The sequence below is a fragment of the Schistocerca serialis genome, chromosome 6 (assembly GCF_023864345.2).
Source record: "Schistocerca serialis cubense isolate TAMUIC-IGC-003099 chromosome 6, iqSchSeri2.2, whole genome shotgun sequence".
Lineage (NCBI taxonomy): Eukaryota > Metazoa > Arthropoda > Insecta > Orthoptera > Acrididae > Schistocerca > Schistocerca serialis.
The window spans coordinates 134,455,826-134,477,474 of NC_064643.1; the positions used below are offsets into that span (position 1 = coordinate 134,455,826).

General features: G+C 39.1%; 1 protein-coding gene across 1 annotated transcript in view; it reads right to left on the bottom strand.

Annotated features, from left to right (window-relative positions):
- The window catches only part of LOC126483807 (probable RNA polymerase II nuclear localization protein SLC7A6OS), a 61,211-nt gene that overhangs the window by 26,547 nt on the left and 13,015 nt on the right, over positions 1-21,649 (bottom strand). Inside the window, exon 2 of the mRNA XM_050106989.1 lies at positions 14,998-15,132. Coding sequence (XP_049962946.1) covers positions 14,998-15,132 — 135 coding nt within the window. The remainder of the gene's footprint in view (positions 1-14,997; positions 15,133-21,649) is intronic.

The window sequence follows — 21,649 nt, forward strand, 5'->3', positions numbered from 1 at the left end:
CTACAAATGTTATAAATGTAGGTTTGCCTTTCCTTAATCTACCTTCTATGAGAAGTCACAGGGTCATACTGGCTCGCGTGTTCCTACATTTCTATGGAATCCAAACTAATCTTTCCTGAGGCTTGGCTTCTATGAGTTTTTTCCATTCTTCTACAGATGATTTGCATCAGTGTTCTCCAGCCGTGACTTATTAAACTGACAGTTCGATAATTTTCACACCTGTCAGCACCTGCTTTCTTTTGAACTGGGATTATTATACTCTTCTTGAAGTCTGGGGGGATTTTGCCTGTCTCATACATCTTGCTCACCAGATGGAAGAGTTTTGTCATGGCTGGCTCTCCCATGACTATCAGTAGCTCTAACGGAAAGTTGTCTACTCCGGGAGCCTTGTTTTGACTTAGGTCTTTCACTGCTTCGTCAAATTCTTCATGCAGTATCGTATCTCCCTTCTCATCTTCCTCTACATCCTCTTCCATTTCCATAATATTTCCTTCAAGTGCATCTCACTTGTATAGTCCCTCTATATACTCCTTCCACCTTTCTGCTTTCCCTTCTTTGCTTAGGACTGGTTTTCCATCTGAGCTCTTGATATTCATACAGGTGATTCTCTTTCTCCAAAGGTCTCTCTAATTTTCCTGTACGCATTATCTATCTTACCTGTAGTCATATATGCTTCTACATCCTTACATTTGTCCTCTAGCCATTCCTGCTCATTTTTTTAGATGTTTGTATTCCCTTTTGCCTGCTTCATTTATTGCATTTTTATATTTTCTCCTTTCATTGATTAAATTCAGTATCTCTTGTGCTACCCAAGGATTTCTACTAGCCGTCATCTCTTTACCTACTTGATCCTCTGCTGTCTACACTATTTCACCTCTCAAAGCTACCTATTCTCTTTCTATGTTCCTTTTCCCTGTTCTTGTCAATCGTTCCCCAATGCTCCTTCTGAAACCCCATACAACCTCTGGTTCTTTCAGTCTATCCAGGTCTCATCTAGTTAAGCAGTTCGTAACCAATAAATCGTGGTCAAAGTCCACATCTGCCCCTGGAAATGTCTTACAACTTAAATTCTGGTTCCTAAATCTCTGTCCAACCATTATATAATCTATCTGAAACTTTCCACTGTCTCCAGGTCTTTTCCATGTATACAACCTTCTATCATGATTCTTAAATCAAGTGTTAGCTATGATTAAATTATGCTCTGTGCAAAATTCTATCAGGCGGCTTCCTCTTTCATTCCTTTCCCCCAGTCCACCTACTACTTTTCCTTCTCTTCCTTTTCCTACTATCGAATTCCAGTCCCCCATGACTACTAAATTTTCGTCTCCCTTAACTATCTGAATAATTTCTTTTATCTCATCATACAATTCCTCAATCTCCTCCTCATCTCCGGAACTAGTCAGCATATAAACTTGCACTACTGTGGTAGGTGTGGTCTTCGTATTTATCTTGGCCACAATAATGCGTTCACTATGCTGTTTGTGGTAGCTTACCCACATTCCTATTTTTTTTATTCATCCTTAAACCTACTCCTGCATTACCCCTATTTGATTTTGTATTTATAACCCTGTATTCACCTGACCAGAAGTCCTGTTCCTCCTGCCACCGAACTTCACTAATTCCCACTATATATAACTTTAACCTATCCTTTTCCCTTTTTAAATTTTCTAACCTACCTGCCCAATTAAGGGATCTGCGATTCCATGGTCCAATCCATAGAATGCCAGTTTTCTTTCCCCTGATGTGGACGTCCTCCTAAGTAGTCCCTGCCAGGTGATCCGAATGGAGGACTATTTTACCTCCGGAATATTTTACCCAAGAGGATGCAATCATTGTTTAACCATACAGTAGAGCTGCATGCCTTTGGAAAAAATTACGGTTGTAATTTCCTCTTACTTTCAGCCATTCGCAGTACCAGCACAGTAAGGCCGTTTTGGTTGATGTTACAAGACCAGATCAGTCAGTCATCCTGACTGTTGCACCTGTAACTACTGAAAATGCTGCTGCCCTTCTTCAGGGACCACACACTTGTCTGGCCTCTTAACAAATATCCCTCCCTTTTGGACGCACCTACAGTACGGCTATCTGTATCGCTGAGGCACGCAAGCCTCCCCACTATCGGCAAAGTTTATAGTTCATGGGAGACGGGGGGGGGGGGGGGGGGGGGGGGGGGGGAGGGGGGGGGCCTCTTCCAGTTATGGTCAATATATCATAAACTGCCTTTGGAGCTGTATTACAATAATGTATCCAACATGATTGGCAAATGTCCAGCTTCCTTCAGTAAAAAAATTGTCACTATCACAAGCAAATTTATCAATGTATGACCACCACAAGCTCCAAGTGGTGTAGTCCTCAAACAAAAGGTTTAGGCACATGCTTGAAAGTAGACATTTCACTCTTATCATGGATCACATGCCACTTGTGTTTGCCTTCCATCAGAAGTCAGACAAGGCATCACCATGCCAATTGTGGTATTTGGACTTCATTGTGAAATTTGCTACCAATATTCAACATGTTGATGGTGAACAGCATGGATCAGTAGATGCACTATTCCTGACAGACACCATTGCAAAGTATAATGGTGCAGAAGGGGAATGTGGATAACTCTTGTTTATCAGGATGTACCCGAGTCTTCTGTGGATGTTGTATGGGTTCATAGATGGTTTAGGGACAGGTAGGACAAGTAGAGAAGCTGCAGACAAACCAGTGGTGATTATACAACATTTCATTATTAGTTTATTCAGCTCAAACAGATGTCTGTGCGCAATCTGTTTCCTGACGCAGCCTGGTGTTCCTTTGTAATATACTGCACTGCAGTTGCAGGTGATAGTGCACAGCAAATGGAGAGCACGCGCTGCACGGGAGACAGAGCACTACGCTGGTGTCTAAGGTAAGCCAGTTGAGGTGACAGGACATGCCCACAGGTGCTACGGATATGGAGCAATCAACATCTTCTCCACTGTGTTAGGTCACAGTGTCCCAGCTACATGGCATTGGCATTGGCCGGAGACTAAGTCTGGACTGAAGCTGAAGAGCGGGGGCAGGTATCTGACATAGTGTTGGCTGCCTAGCTGGGAAGACAGGCTATGGTCCCTCTTGCGCGACCCAGTAGCGGTGGAGTTGCAGTGATGACTCCGACTGACAGAGACTGGGTGTCATACACAGCCCAGCTGGCTGAACAATGATGAGCTGGTTTAGCTGTAGTTAAATACTGGCGTTCCCTACCAATTTCACTGTAACAGCGGTTATTCTAGGTCATGCCAATTGCTCTGGGCTGCATGATGACCCCATTGATGTAATTGGGTGCAATACCTGCTGCTAGCTGCCTTGGTGCAGGTCTGTCACTTCACATGCATAGCGAAGCTGTTGAATATGCAGTCCACTGACCAGTTGCGACAAACTTTGGCTGTAGCTTGATTTTGCCATGGTGCTCCTGGCCAGTACTTTAACCTTGTCGAGCAAACATTGAACATAACCACAACAGTGTTATTGGACCTTTATCATTGTCAGAAAAATATCAATATTGCAAAACAGCAGTCGACCATCTCTATTGTTGGCCTGACGTCAATCCAATGAAAAATGTGACAGTAGCAACTTTAGTCAAGACCACCTCTTGAGAGTGGATTGCCTGATTGGCAATCCCCTCTGCATCACCACCGATCAGGAAAACAGGTTGAGTCAATACTTCTTTAAAGCACTTTCAGCATTGGTTGGCATTAGTCAAATTCAAATCTGTGCATACCACACTGCTGCTAATGGTCTTGTGGAACTGCTCCACACTGACAATTAAAGTCCTTGCTCAGATGCCATGCCACAGAGTATTGGATTGACAGTTTCCCTATTGTCTGACTAGGCCTCCGAATGGCTTTCAAAGATCTCAATGCAACAACAGCTGAATCAGTGTTCACCTACTTAGAGAATTCTTCAGTGACATGTTAAATGATAGTGCTGAAACCTCAGAATTTGCATCAGATCTGTGCTTGCAGATTTGCAAGCTCAGTCCAGCTGTTTCAAATGAAGATTCTACCCAGCAACTACTTGTTTTCTATGACAGTTCTTTACAGAGATTTTCATCCAACACAACATCATTCAAAAACCTCTCCAATCATCATACGATGGGCCATACACAATACTGGCATGCCACAGCAGAATATTCAATGTCAACATATGTAACTCTTCTGTCATGACACCTATCAAAAGACTTAAGCCTGTTTATACTACAGCTTGGACACACTCTGGTTCAGGGACAGCATCTAACACTGACACACTGTGTGATTTCATGAGGACATCGAAGGCATTCAGCCTTCCACTGCCACAGTCTGTGCCTCTGCATAAACCTCCAGTCATATCTAGTATTGGGCGCCACGTATGCGTCGTACCCAAATATCACTGATGCATGGTGAGGGAGGAGGGGGAGGGGGGAGATGAGGACATAAGCTGTCCAACACATTTTAACGTGCAATACAGGTGCTTTGATTGTTTGTGTCATCAATGAACTTTGAACAAATGAATGACATGTAGATATTCTTTACAGTCTATAATCATGGAACATAATTAACTATTATATGGTGTGTTGAATAAACTGTATTTTCAAACACTATATTTGTTTAGAGTTGAGCCTTGTACAGAAGTGAGAGGTGGGCATTAAGATAAGACAAGAAAAGAATAGAAGCTTTCAAAATGTGATGCTACAGAAGGATGCTAAATATTAGATGGGTACAGTAAGTAATAAATGAAGAAGTACTGAATCGAACTAGGGAAAAAAGACACATGTGTCACAACTTCACTAAAGGAGGGGATTGGTTGATAGGACATATTCCAAGGCATGAAGGAGTCATCAATTTGGTAACATAGGGCAGTATGCATGTGGACAATGAGGGGTAGCTGTAAAGGGAGACCAAGAGATGAATACAGCAAGAAGGTTCAAATGGATGTAGGTTGCAGCAGTTATTAAGAGCTGAAGAAAGTTGCATGGGGTAGAGTAGTATGGAGAGGGGCATCAAACCACTCTTCGGTATAAAGACCACAACAGTAACTAAACACATAATAGCATAATTAAAATGAAAGAGAGGAGAACTTTCAAGTAACTATTAAACATTACAGCAAATAAAATACTGTATGACATCGGCAGAAGCACTCAATCAGGAGCATCAGAGAATTCAACAATTAACAGTATATGACATGAAAATAATACTTTATATGTGGTGTCTGTTCTGGACATGTTCGGAAGAACAGACACCACATATAGTAACTGAAGTGAGGAAGGCCAATGCTCACTTCAGTGCAGATGCACACCATACTCAAACTCTCACGGAAATTTGTGAGATGCCACAAGTAATGAGGATACTGGGCAAGAGGTACTGTATCAGTAGTGTGTGGATAAGCTGAGAATTTGGATCTGATTGGATGCTTGATAGGACAGCCCATGCAGTTGCAATGACCACTGTGTCCGAATGGCACAGTGTCAGCACATCTGCCTCGTAGGCAAGAGACCCAGGTTTGAACCTTGGTCCAGCACAAATTTTCAACTTCCCCATTGATTTAAATCAAAGTCGGCAGGCAGCCAATGTCATTAATTCCTTTCCATCTTAACTAATAATATTTGCTTGATCCTAACATTAGCACTACTGTCAATACAATACAAAATAATTTAAAAAATGAAAAGATGTGTGGATACTACACACAGAAAGAGAAAAATTCTGTTCAATTTGAAAATATAAAACAGCACAGAATTAAAATAAATAAATAAATAAATAAATAAAGTGTAAACAGCACTTAATTCTGAAATTTTGTAACTGATTACATGATTTTTTAAAAAAAAAAGACTAAATGTGAAAGACAAAGGAAACAGCATGGGAAAACAGTAGAAACAGAAATAGCAAAGATTAATAACTCACAACTGTGAATTATGAAGCAGAGAAAAAGAGCATGATAGACAAAATGTGTTGGGGTGAAAGTCACTGCAACTATTGTTTTTACTGCGGATACCAGACCAGTTGGAAAATGAGACATATACAGATGAAAGGATGAATAGAACTGCATGTGTGGACATTGAAGAACATGGGAACATTATGGTAGTGCAGAAGGATACTCTTTTCATGGTGCAAAATAATTGCAGCACAACACACATACAGTCGACAAGACAAAATTGGGTCTAAAGATCTTCAAAGTACTCCCCCGCAACATTCACATTTATGTAACCATTTGCCACATCATGTCTGATTCGGGTCATCCGTTGTCACAAGCATTGGCAATGTCCTCTCGTGTCACAAACCACTTACCTCATAGTTGTTCCTTTACTTTTTATATAAGATCAAAGCCACATTGTGAGAGGTCACAATAGTACGGCAGATACACCAATCCTTCCCAACCCCAGATTCACAGCTGCCACTATACACACTCTCCTTAATGTGGTTTTGTGTTGTTGTGCAGTACAACTGCATGTCCACAAGGTCCAGACTTTGTCCCGAATTCCATGTCATATCTTTAGCACCAGAAGTCCCTGTAGTACTCCGTGCATACTTTCTGTCATGTGGAATGAAGTGGCACACAGTGACCCCTTGACATCATACATGACGGTCACCATCAATTTCATGGGGAAAGGATTCAGACGGAACTTCTGCCGACTTGGTGATTCAGCATGCTGTCACTCCAAGGACTGAGGTTTGAGTTCAGATTCATAGGCCATGGCCTAATATTCATTGATGAATTATTCACAACAGGAAGTGGTCACCACCCTGTTGCCTGCATGCTAGGTAATCGAAGAATATTGCATATCGCATTCACCAATGAACTTCCACGAGTTCACGTGGTATCCATCGTGATTCAATTTTGTGCAGTTTTAGCTCTGTCTGCTATAACCTGTAGATGGTGTGTTTCTTGATGCCACTTGTCCTCTCTAACTTCAGCAGCATCCGTTGTCTGCCTTCCTCCAGGAGCTGCTAGATGACAGCACAAGCCAGTTCACACACTGACAGGTCATCTCAAGAGCTGCTGACCACTGGTTGCAATACAATCTTACTGAAACTTTCATTCACTGCTCCTGCCACTCCTCTTGCTCACCTACACGTCCAAACATGGCTGGATGTAGAAAGGGAGGTAAGATCGCTGCCTTCGTTGGGTTCCTGCTGAAGGTTATCAGGAATGACTAAGAAGAAGGCACACCAGTGCTACAAGTGCCAGAAGGTAGGGCATGTAGCCAGTGCCTGCAAAGGCACAGTTGCGTGCCTGAACTGTCTGAAGGTGCATGATATGTGTGACTGTGACAAACCAAGAAGCACTGCTGCCACATGTGTGAACTGTGGCACCGCTGACACTGCAAACTCTCACAACTGCAGCTACATAAAGGACTGGAAGAAGCAGAAGAAGGACTCCAGACTCCACACATGGAGAGGCAGTGCCAAGCGACACATTGCTACCCCCCACCCCCTCCCCCCCAATCCAAAAGGGGGAGCCGGCCATGCCACCACAAAGAAGACCTCCATGATGCGCAAAGTACCGCCACCGTGGTCGTCAAAGCTGTAATGGTGGCAAAGAGGGCCATCATGAAGAAGGAGCTCATTGCTGTCCACTGACATCTGCAGCAACTGCGGAATGAGCTAAGGACCTCCAAGAAGAGCCCCCGCCACTCCCTCACTATGGGGCAGAAGTGGACACAGCAACGAAGGTGTACACACCCTGGGCCCTGCAGAAGCGCGGGAGGCCGAAGTGGGGATCACAGAATTGGAAATGCCTGCACATCTTCCCGAAGTAAGGTTGCCCAGCAGGAGACCCAAGAAGAGGAAGAAGAAGAAGAGACACCTACTGCAACAGCCCCACAGGAAGGGGCTGCAATGATAAAGGATGCTTGCTGAAACTCCCAGCCAAGCACAACGTGCAGACGGTCCTCCTAAACCTTCCCTCCCTCACATGCCATTCAATTTCAGTGGCTCCCAAGGAATTCTCTATGATCTCATCACCAAGAAGGAACTGAGGCTTATCAATTCACATCCTGCCTGCACTCATGGCATATACTCAGTGCCTCAGAAGATTGGATAGCAGAAAGGAAGAGATCCAGTCATTGCTAGCTTTCTAGCAAACATCTTTTTCTTCTGTTTCAGTTGAAGCCAGGACAATTCTCCAAGTTAGGTACCACCAACACCAACCCCAGAGGAACAGGAGGATTGGCAATTATTTACACAAACTCCTACACAGACTGGACCCAGTGGACGTCCGCCATTTATGGCAACTGCAACAGCAATGGCAATGCTGAAACTTTTCTACCCACCATGCTACAGTACAGTACGGGAGGGCATTATTCCCAAGGGCTTCCAGCAATTCACTGTTACATTCTCTTGCATTACTCCTCAGATAACTGCTATTTTGATGTAAGTGCACTTCCATCTTGCACAACACACTTGCCACACAACTGATATCACAGTGCATTCTGTGCAACGACTAGCAATCGCATAGCCATCTGTTGTTGTGAACACATGCTATGCTTGCATAGCTTCCATGTGACCTGCTCATGTATCTGCGAGAAAAAAACAGCTGCAGTGACTTTTGTGCCAACCCTCGTACAATGGGGGCAAATTCTGGTTTCAGAAAAATTAATGTCTTGTTAACTTGAAGGCAGGTAAATGATCTTTCACAGCAAAAATAATGACTCAGAAACAAAGTTATGGGGAACGTAAACATGAATTTTACTCCCACAATATACTACAAATATTCTCCCAATATACCCAAACTATAATAATACAGATTTTTGGAAGAAAGCATTTACTATAGTAAATACTGATAATTTTGCATGATGACTGTGTGGCTGTTGCAGCTGAATGAACACAGTGCTCTGACAAAAACGTGTCATGCCAAGTTCAAGGCATCCTAGCTTTTAACTTTCTCTTCTGGAAATTTTGTAAGTCAGTTCATATATTAAGCTTGCTCAAAACACACATTTAGAGTTCATAAGTTTGGAAAGTTCCCAGGTTGCAAAGACAACAAATGAAAACAGCAAAAAATGCAATATCTAATCTATTGGTCATTTCAACCCTGACTCTGTTCCAAGAGGTATCACATCACAGTATGAAGAACAAAACTGAATACATGTTTGATTTGTACACATTTATGTCTGAAATCTTTCGTGAAAATATTTGTCTTGAATACAGTCTTATAATGATGCAGATGATAAAAAGTATAGACAAGAAAAGAATAGGTCCTTTTCAAATGTGATGGTACTGAATATACTGAAGATTGGATGGACAGCTCAAGTGACTAATGAAGAGTTACTGAATCAAATTGGGGAGAAAGGAGCTCTAGTTCAAAACTGAAGAAAAAGAAAGTATAGTTGGATATGACTCATTCTGAAGGATCAGAGAATAGTTAAATTGGTTATGGAGGGAAGTGTGGGGTAAAAATAGTAGAGGGAGACCAAGGTTTGAATACAGTAAGCAGGTTCAAACATGTGTTGGGTGCAGTAGTTATGCAGTTTTGTAAAGACTTGCACAAGATAGGCTATTGTGGAGACACAAAAACATTGGACTGTCAGACTAGATAAGAATTTGGCCTCAACTTTCTCAAAAACCTTCACCTTCTGAAACTAGGTTCTTGTTCTGATAGTTCTTGTGTGACAACTGACATCACAGACAGATAAAAATATGGCATAATAATTCTGGACATTTCAATGAACTGCATTTGTTATAGGCAGCATGTTCCATTACATAGACTTTTGTGTTGTCAGAAACAGTTGTTGCAATAATGGAAGATGGAAGAAGATATAGGTAGAGTTCTACAGACTTGGCTCGATCTACATCAAATGTCAAGGTAAAGCCATAAAGTTATTTTCTGGAATATAAATGGCACAAAGATAAGAAACGAAAGGGATCCAGAAACTGGTGCTCACATGCATTATGGCCAAAGCAAGGAAAACCACATCATTTTCTGGGTGAAAGGTATATATTGGAAAATGAAGCTGTGAGAAACAATAGAGAAAATGAGAGACTGATTTTTAAGTCAGTCACAGTCAAGTATTTGTCCTGTAAGCAGTAAACATATATTTTATCCGGACCCAATGTTGCTAAATTCCAAATTGATAATACAAAGTGCAATGACTGATCCCGAATGTAAAAACCTTGAGGAAGGCCTTCCTTGATCTTCAACTCTGTCTGTCAAACATTAAAGAAAATTTCTTCCAAGACTGACCTTGAGAATCCAGAAAGTCCTACCTTTTCAATTTCAGTGAGAAAGAATTAATTCAACATTCAGGAGTTCTTCAACATAAGCAATCCTTCATAAGCCCTTTCTATTATTTTACATATTTGATATCCTACATGTATTTGGTCTAATCACCATCTTGTTGACAGTTCTTTAAAAATAATATTGTACTCTGCTGAGAGCAGGAAGATGTCACAATAGTTATATACCTATAAGTTTATTTTATTATTAATAAGTGATTATTTTAAGATATTTATTTACCCACTTTGTTACTTTTCTCACGAAGAGGGTGAATTAGGACTGACGTCTAATCACTTGATGGCATGAATTTCTCACAATGGGCTTCATGTTATCATTTAAAAGAAAATTTCTCAGTGATGAAGAATATAGTCCTTGTTGTTTTAGTCTGTAAAACACAACAGGATAGGACAAAGCACATTAAAAATCCAGGTATGAAGGTTGTAAAGAAAGTAATGGCAAAGTTGTGGGGGACAACTATATGTACACATGAGCATGGAGAATGTATTGATAATGGTAGTACATGACAGTGTAGATTGCTCATCCATAACTAAAAAGCTCATGGAATTAGCCCAATTTTTCAAGAAATGCATTGCTACTCGTCTCTCAACTCAACACTAAATGTGAGGATCACTATTATTTTACTGAACTCTGCACTGACACATTACACAGTCTCTATCATCTGTAGGACATTTTTAAATACAATGCCATGACATTTTGACACAACTATAGTACTGACTTGTTAGATATGAACCCCTGAGGTTTTCAATTAATAAATCAAACAATGGAAAATCCAAGTGTGGTTTCAGTTGCCAGTCGTGTGTGTGAGTTGCATGTGTGTGTGTGTGTGTGTGTGTGTGTGTGTGTGTGTTTGTGTGTGTGTGTGTGCGTGTGTAATACTGAGGTTTTCAATTGTTACATGGATGAAAACTTGCCTCCGTAGGTGGATTGGCAATAAACAATGGTTGCAGTGGTTCTTAACTCATGCTAGTTAGTTCTCAACCCGGTGTTAGGTGGAATTTTGGTCAATGCAGCATGGTGTCATACAGTTGCTGATTTTTTAAACTGTGTGTCAATGGTTTGACTTAAAACTTTCTGCACTGAAAAAGCTGTCTCTTTCTTTCATTTCAATAACGTATTACTACAAAATCATAGGGTTGCACTTTACATGAAACTCATCATAGTTATCATATGTTATGTACAGGAAATGGCAAGGATCAGGAGTCAGTACTTCAGCATATAAGATGTGTTCAATAAGTTGTGGGTTTAGCCATTCCATGTGTTGTATTAGTGATTTTTTCATTGTTGTCTATGTAAATGTCTGAAATGTATTCCTGAAATGTTAGCCATTTCAGATATTTAGTCTGTTGCCAACTGTCAAAAAGGTTGCATGAGGTTTGGTAGAATTGGTGATTATTTTTGTGTGAGAATGGATCAGAAAATTCGTATTAAATTTTGTTGCATAAACAGAATAAAGTGTAACAAAGTTTTGGAAATGTTAAAAATTGCCTTTCGTGAGTCTGCTAACAGCAGAACACAGGTTCACAAGGTGCTATGAGCATTTCGAAGGAGGTTGTTAAGATGTAGAAAATGACAAGTGCCCTGGCAGTCTCAGTACATTATGAACCTATGAAATTGTGGAAGGAAAAGTGAAAGTACCAATTATTTATGATCACCAAATCACTATAAAAAATTCACAGATGATGTTGCATATCAATTGGTTAATTTCATGAGATTGTTTCAGATGTCTTGGACATGAAATGCATGTAAACTTTGTTACAAAGCTGCTAAATTTTGAACAAAAATACGAATGCAAGATGCACAGAAGTCACTAAATGAAGTCAATAATAGTGCAGAAATACTGAAATGTGTCATAACAGGTGGTAAAATATGGGTTTATGGTTGCAACATCAAAACTACGGCTCAATCATCCCAATGGAAGCAATCTCGATTGTTAAGGCTTTTGTGGCCACTTGTTGACAAACTGTCAATTGGCTCCTGTCTCCATTGCCATGTGCATATAGTCAGCGGCCACGAGCTTGGCTCCAGTTCTCCACTGGCAATGGAGGGTGCAGCTTTGACAATGCCAGCCACTTGTGCAGGCGAAACGTCAGTAAAATCATCAGACAAACATCGGCCGAAGAACCCAAGACAGAAGCCAATAGGCAGTTTGTCATTCTGGATCGTCTTCTTGCATCAAGGATGAATGTTCAATAAAGAGTAGTTCAGTTCAACTTGTGTAGCATGAGGCAATCTGATGGGGTGGGGGAAGGAGGGGGTACCAGATTAGTAGCAAAGTAATTCATGCCTTTTGTACCACAATAATGTACTGGTCTGCATTTCATTGTTTATTCGTGAATGGCCAAACACAATACTGTAATGATGCCCTAGCCTCCATATTTACCAGACATGATTCCCTGTCACATTTTCTGTTCCCAAAAATAAAATAAAACCTTAAAGAGCAATCATTTTACAAGCACAGATGAGATTGAAAAGCTACTGTTCAGAGAACTGAAAGCTATCCCAAAAATCATGTTCTGGTGTAACCACAAATGCCGGTATGAAGATGAAGAATGCATGAGTAGAGAGGGCAGTGAGACGACGCCAGCCAATAGCCCGTTGAATAGGAGTGCACCATGACAGGAGCGACCTCTACATATTATTAGCTGAAGATTATGAGAAAAGCCAGCATGGAATATGTGATGACAGTCAATATCCTTTGTTGCATTTGAGAGGAAAAAACATCCTGGGTGCACCTCAGGTGGTGTGGGAAATCTAAATTTGAACCAGGCTGAGGGAGTAAATGTGAGAAATGAAGGCTATGGTGAGACTTGTTTTATATTTATGTGGCATATCTGTACCTGTACAGACTTACAGGGTGTCCAAGGAGGAATGGTTAATATTCTGAGACATGACAGGAACACTTGTTTGAAGCAAAAAACTTCATATGGACATATGCCTTATTCCAAGTGGTTTCTGAGGAAGAACACACTTAATTTAGATTTGCTTTTGGGTTAGAGGTGTGTACATGAGTGCCTTACCGATTCAGCCTCTTTGACATTTTATTCTAGCCCAACCTACCTTTCAATCTATTTGATCAGGACGTCTTTTTGCCATTAAACTAGCCTGTTCAACATGCAGTTGTCCATGGTGTGTCATGAGCGAAATAGTGTGAGGGATTGAGAGTGTACCATAGAGGAGCATTGCTTAACTCCGTTTGTACATGTGCTGGCTAAAATGCAGCTAATGAAGAACACACAGATATGGTGTATGTTTGCAACTTCTGCAGTGATAGTGCTCCTGCTGCTGTTGTAGAATACCGTCAGCACTTTATCAAACATAAAATTTGTGATCATAGAGTTTTACCAAAGTTCTCAGAGCATTGTGTGAAACAGGTACTCTTCCAAGTTCCCATTTTTCTTCTGAATGCGTAGTTCTATAACCTGTGCAGAAACAGCAACATAGTGCTGTAATGGTGCAGTGCTGTCCTACTACTAACACACAGGGGCTTTTTATATGTATCAATGACTCACAGACATGTGTATGATGAACATTACATATGGACAACTTGTATCGATTTCACGTACAGCATGTCCAAAATCTTCACATTGATGACAACACCACGAGAGTTGAATTTTGTCATTGGCTAAATGATAATCTGCATTTGTTTGCATTAATATTGTTCACTAATGAAGCCATATTTACACAGAATGGAATCAACAACTCTCTCAACAATCATCGATGGTTGCAGGAAAACATACATGCTGCAGTGGAAACTAATTTTCAAGTTTGTTTTTTCATCAAGGTTTGATATGGCATATGTTAATAGCTCCACTCATTTTAGAAGTGCAAATGATGGGACAGAATGTCTTGTATTTTTTGGAAAATTCGCTTGTTAAATAACTTGAGGGTGTTTCTTTGGCCACGCAGACTGCAATGTACTTCCACATTTTACCAGTGCAGTAATGGAACTTCTCAACTGCACTTACCCTACTCGCTGGATTGGTGGTGGTAGTGCAATTAACTGGTCTGCAAAATTATCACAACTTACGCCATTAGATTTTTGTTTATGAGGTTGGATGAAATATGAGCAGTACAAAAGAAAGGTGAATACGCAAGATGAACTGTTTGGTTGCATCAAGGACACTGCTGCCTTCATTAGGAAATGTGTAGAGGGACCCACACAAGCAGAACAACATGTTCACAAATGCATTGAAGTTGACAAAGGTGAATGTGTTAAAAATACGTAGTTTTCAACAGTCACTTTGTAAAATGCATATTGTAATGCTTACTAGCTGTTGTACATGTGTAACCCAGACAAGATATTGAATAACACAGAAAATAAGTACCAATGTACATTAACTATGTTCTGCCTCGGAAACCATTCAAAACAAGGCATGTGTGCCACATGAAGATATTTGCTTCAAATGGTCATTGCTGTCGTATCCATGAATACTGACCATTCCTCCTTAGGACAGACACCATGTATGTTCAATGAGTGGCAAGGCTGAAATGGAGAGAGCATTTCAGATGGAGAAGATGGTAATTATTTAGTTTAAATAATATTGTTTAATAGTGAACTTAATACGAAAGCATGGGGACTAGACCGTTACTGGAGGTACCATCAACATCTGTATAACATCAAGAAGAACAGATACACCAATATAATGAATCTGAGAAGCACCTGGTCATTTATGCTTGAAGTAAGTTGCTTTGCTTGTTCTGTTACAAAAAATTATTCCAACAGTGAAGTACTAGATAAGTCTAAACACAACAAAAAACACTAATTACCTTAAATCTGTTTTCTTGTGATATTTGCTTGCTTTCTGCACGAAGTTTCTCTAGTATGTTGGTGACATGCTTCTTTGATGTCCTGGGAATGGACTTCTTTGATTTCTTGAGTATATGCTGTGCCACATTTTCTTCCTAAATTTATAGTAATAAAATTACATCAGTAAAAGTTTATACCACAAATGCAACATTACTTCATCATTCTTTAATATTAAAATTAATACTTAAAGAGCAGTATATAGTATATAAAACTAGTGGTGCCACTACACTGTCAGAAATGAAGCATTTCAATTAAACCCTAATTCCAAAATGTAGCAGAGATGCTGACTCAGCATCTCCACTATTTGATGAGTAGCGACTTTCCTTTTCATAATATTGTTACATTTCATCCTCCTGGATTTTCCATTGTTTGAGAGAGAGAGAGAGAGAGAGAGAGAGAGAGAGAGAGAGAGAGAGAGAGAGAGATTTCACACTTTCTTCTGGGAACTAAATTTTGCTTCAAAGATTTCTGATACACCTTTATCATTAAAGTTTTGGTAGTAGCTAGTGCTATCAGCCATTCTGTTCTACATAACTTACCCAAATCTTTCTAGGTCAATTGGTTACTAGCAATATGCCATTACCGGCACCTTCCCCATTACTGAGAATTCTAAAATAAAACAAATTTGTATACTGTGTGTTTATTGTTATTACTCCTATTATTATCATCAGTCATTTGACATCCATGGCTGATTAAAGCTTTTTCCTGACTTTTACATGTACTAGGACATTCAGAGATACATCAGGTCACAGCTCCACTCTTTATCTAGTCTCCTGCAATCCAGCAAACAATTTCCTTGGTCCATCTTTCATCCATTCACAATATCCCAGAATTCAAATCAAAAACAGATCACAATATGAGTAATTTAGAATTATATACCCTCAGAGTAGCAAAGAAACTTAATAATGGCAAGTCGTCCTGTGCCGATTGTATGTCTAACATATTCCTTTCACAAGTGGAAGTCATCTGCTCAATTACAGACCCACATCATTGACATCAATTTGCATTAAAATTTTGGAAAGTATGCTGTGTTCCAATGTTATGAAATACTACTGCAAAAAAATGATCTACCGACACATAATCAGCATAAATTTATAAAATACTGTTCTTGTGAAAACACAATTGATTCTTTGGTCACATAAGGTAATCAGTGGCTTCTCATCAAAGTGGGTGCCTAAGGAACCCAACTGAGTTTGTGATTTCCTGTCAGAAAGGACATAATTGGTAGTAACTGATAGGAAGGCATCTAGTGAAAGAGGAGTGCAATTGAAGTGTTATAGGCCCTCTGCTGTTCTTGACATATATAAATGATTTAGGAGACAATACAGCCACATTTTAGGTTGTTTGCAGATGATGCTGTCATTTACTGCCGAAGTAAGATCATAAGAGGATCACAACAAATTGTAAAATTATTTAGACAGGATATCTGTGCAGTGCAAAAATTGGCATCTGAAACTGAACAATAAAAAGTTTGATGTCCTCCATGTGAGTACTAAGAACAAAATAAAATCCATTAAATTTCAGTCACACAAAAAAAAAACCTGAATTTAAATGTTGCCAATTCAGGTAAATACCCAAGGATTACAATTATAAACAACTTCAACTCAACCATCACAAAGAGAATGTGTTGATGGTGGACTAAAGACTGCATTTTATTGGCAGAATTCTTGAAAGGTGTAACAAATCTACTAAACAGTATGCCTACACTATACCTGTCGATCCTCTTTCGGAGTACTGCCAAACATATTTGCTGGCAGACATCATTATGGAATATCGCATAAAAGGGGAGATGGTGTCATGAATATGATACGTATGTTGAGGTTACAGTCACTAAAACACAAGCATTTTTCAATACACCAAGATGTTTTCATTAAATTACAATGATCAACTTTCTTAGTTTGCTGCATGCGAAAACATTTTGTTGATTCCCACCTACATATGGAGATATGACCATCATAATGAAACAAGAGAAATCAAAGCTCACACGTAACTGTTTATCTGTTAATTTTTCCCATGGGTCATCCAAGAGTGGAATGGTCGAGAAATAGTCTGGAAGCAATTCTATGTACTACCAGCTGAACACTTGGGTGTGAATTGCAGAGAGACATGTACATGTAGATACTTGTCACCAGAGGAAAATTCAGGGCGGTGGGAGAGGGTTATGGAACTGCAGCCCTCACCTCCTCAACTAAATCTGTTTCTTTTTAATTCTCCATCCCCCTCCCCGCCCCCCTCACCCCCCTCCCCCCACACGCACACACAAATCTTTGCAACATAGCTTTCATATATCATAGTTTTGAAAATTTTGTCACTATTGTAGTTCGTATTATAATAAGTTAAGAAAACAACTTTGCTTACTCTAAGAATTTGAGATGACACAGTGATACAAAATTTCTGTGAGATCACGCCCCCCCCCCCCCCCCCTTCCAGACCAAAATCCTTGATTTGACATTTCATCTTCCAATCCAATCTGTTTTCCTGGTCCACTTATTTGTTTCCACTTTCTCCAAGTGAATCTCAATCTTCATCTCTCCTTTGTTCAATGAGCACACTTAAATTTTGAATGGTTTTTGCATTTCAAAAAGGTCCAAATTTATTGTCATTACTCAAAATAGGTAACACAAACCAATTGTAAACTTCACATTTCAGGCATGTCAGAAACTTAGTTTTGTAATCTCTGTGTTGTTTACCAAATCACACCAAACCATTTTCATTTTTTTGTTTCTTTATTTTGCTTTCCCTCCAGCCACTGTCTTCAACAGTCTTACATGCAAAACTGATCAACTGGTTCAAAGAATTCCTTATTTGGTGAAGTCACACAAAGTAGATCAGTGGTCCCCACCTGATCACATCCAATTTGGATGAAATTTTGCACAACTGCCCCGTACAGAACAAAACTAAACTAAAATATGAGTTCAAGATATAAAAAATTTAAGGTTTTTTAAGCCTTTTAGTAAAGAGTGGTAAAATGCTGTGTGAGCTATAAAGTTACAGTATAATGTTAAGACAGCTTAAAATAGAAACTATTTGTTATCAAAAGGTGTAATCTGGGTCAGATGCACAGCATTTTGTGCTCTTTTCACTGTTAAAATTTCAAATGGCTCAAATGGCTCTGGCACTATAGGACTTAAGATCGGAGGTCATCAGTCCCCTAGAACTTAGAACTACTTAAACCTAACTAACCTAAGAACATCACACACATCCATGCCTGAGGCAGGATTCGAACCTGTGACCACAGAGGTTGCATGATTCAAAACTGTTTAGAACCGCAAGGCCACTCCGGCCGGCAGGTTAAAATTTCAAGAGTATGTAATTAGCCATTTCATCTGTCATGAGGTCAGAGGTGGGAAAAAATCAATTGCAACACTCTTTGTATCATTTTGTAACTAAGATAATGTTGGATAAATGAAGTGTATGGTGTGTCCATTAGTAGTTCCACAGAGAAGTTACTTGTCATCAGTTTCACCGTACTGAAAAGGCTAGCTGTGAAGTATTCAAGATGTTCTTAATATGTAAACATGCCATCACATTTTTTTATCAAATTTGTGCATACTCTGATGTCATACTGCTAAACATCATCATCTCCTACATTATTTATTTATTTATCAGAAAGAGCAAGTGTTTTTGTGCAAGAAAAGGTTATGTTTCGTTTGGAGACACACTACAATAAGGTTAAAAAATGAACTTGAAAATACTACTGCCAAATAACCCAGTGAAATGTATGGTGGCTCTTCTTGTTCATGTTGTATATTAATGACCTAGTAGACAATATTATTATTAATTGCCTAGCAGACAATATTAATAGTAATCACAGACTTTTTGCAAATTATGCACCTTATTGTCATGGAGTATTATTTGAAAAAAGCCATACAAATATCTAGGCAGATCTTGATAAAAGCTGAAAATGATGGAAAGCTTGGCAACACACTTCAAATCTTCAGAAATTTATAATTGTGCACCCTAAAAAATGCAAAAAAGATTGTCAATGTATCCTATGCCAGAATATCAATGATTCACATTTGGAATAAATCTACACATACAAATACCTAAATGTAGTAAATTGTAAGGATATGAAAAGGAATTCTCGTGAAAGTGCAGTTGTAGGTAATGCAAGTTGCACACTTTAGTTCACTGGCAGCATACTGGGAAAATGCAATATGTCTTCAAAGGATAGTTCTTGCAAAACCCCTGTGTGCCCGAATGTTTAATAAGTGTGCGGAACACAAACCTAATAAAACTAGTAGAAGATATGAAAATATAAAAAGAAAGGCAGGACAAGAGATAGAGGCTTTTTGATTCAAGGGAGAATCTTGTCAAAAGCTGGAAAATCTGAACTTCAGTACTGTCAAAAACTGGAAAACCTGATTTTCAATACTGCCGTACAAACACATAAAATCTAAGATTTTGGAAGTATTAAGTTCCTCCTTCAGGAAGGGGGCAGTGATAGCTTGCTGAAGATAAGGAAGGAGCAACAGGTCATTCAGAATTGAGCAAACCACCATTCTAAGCTTTACCAATCTATCCCCCTTTCCTCCATGACGAGGAACTAATAATTCCAAAAGATAGGATCAATGTTTTCATCTTTAAATACGTCTATTGCCAGAACTGAAATTTCACCACCTGAAGGTAATAGCTGGCTGGTCCTTCACTTTGTAACTGCATGATTTTCTGAAATTTTTTCTTTTGATACAAACAGCAAAAACTGTCAGATGTTTGAAGACAAAATGTCACCCATACCATGACAGCTTACTTATGAAGTTTCATGAACCAGTATTACATGAATATTGTGGGAACACTTTTCAACCTCCTACATATTGCTCCCATATGAACCACAAAGACAAGATTAGATTAATTACAGCTCGCACTGTGACATTTAAACTGTCATTCTTTCCACACTTCATATGCAAACTGAATGGGAAGAAACCCTAATATGTAGTACCAGTACAATGGGAAATACTTTCTACCACAAACATCAGAGATTTGTAGAACACAGGTGTAGATGAAGCTTAGAGTTTAATAATGTACAGTACTACGCACAAGGGGATTAGTTGAAACTGAAAGTAACTGAAGGACATCTATAGGCATAATCCATAGCACTTCAGGCAGGGGAGTTACCTTCATAGTCTCAGATGTTATTGAATTTAACATATGTAAAAATTCAGGAGTAAGCAAGAAACATATTTTTTGTTTTCTCCAAAAAAATTCCAGCCCCTAGACACAGGCCTCCAAATGACACTGCGAACACCATTTTAAAGACGCAAATTTTGGAAAATACTTTTTTTTTTTTTTTAAATAATTTCTTTATGATTTGGATGTATCTGTCAAAGTTCTTTTGCTGTCGCCTTTTGAATTTTTTTATAATTTACAGACTTTTTTTTTCAAAAATGCCAATCCAGAAAAGCTCCATTTTTTTCTGTTGATTGGTACCACGTACTACCATATTCTCTGTAAAGGAGAGCTTCCACTTTTAAGTTGGACAGATTTTATTCTAAAAAATCACTTTTTTAACTTTCAAGCGTAATGTATGTCTGCACAGAAGTTGTTTCTTACTAATTTCTTCGTAACAATGTTTATTTATACAGTCTTTGTTGCAGTTATTTCTTATCATTTTCTTTGTTGCAGTTATTTCTTTTCACTTGAATTGTTGAAGATATTTCTTACAGTTTGTTGTAGTTTCTTGTCAGTTTCTTTGTTGTGGTTGTTCATTGCACATTTCTGTATAGTAGTTGTTCAGTGCTAATTTGATTACTGCAGAGGGTTCTAAGAAATCTGAGACCATCCAGTGATTCTGTGTTTTCGTGAGGAATTTGCCAGTTGACACAGTTGCAATGTGTTTTGTGAAAAAGACTATTTGAAATGTCTTCTGACTGAGGCCACAGAAGAGTGAACTGTGCTGACCATTTGCATATCCATAAAAGAGTGATATATAAGACAAACAAAACAACAGACTTTGTTCAGGTTGGGAATAAGTGTTCTCATTTGATGACTCTGTTTCAAAGTTAAGATGTTTCCACTGACGACTTTTTGTGTTCTAAATGTTTTAACAGAATGATAATATCTGAACAAGGTGAAGCCTCTCATGGTGCAGATGATGCATCAGTCAACTACAGAGGTAGGTGGTAGCCCTGTTAAGAAACCGTGATCAGTGAAGTCAAGTCATAAGCTCCTATGCATCAAGAAAGTGCAGAGGAATTATTAAAGCTATGGATCAATACACTACAGCTAAACTGACCACACTCTTCAAAGTAGAAATTCCATCTTCAGAAGAAAAGGAACCAAAGCGCTCTTGCACCTCCTGCCAGGATTTTTTCACAAATATCAATTCAGCCGCTGAATATTGTGAATCCTACAGTGAAAAGGTGCAAGTTTTAACTATTATTCAAGAGAACTTTCAAAGAAAACAATTTTGAACCACATTCCATCAGTATCAAAGTACATGGTAGGCAAATCAAGAAATATGAGGTCTGTAAAAGGAGTCTTTGGAAGACATTATGATCATCCTGCAGAAACAGCTCAAGTTCAAATAGTGCAGTCATTATATCTGGAAGATAAATGGGACTGTTCTCGACAGAGTGCCAATAAAAAAGACACTATAACAGTTGAAGCTCGAAA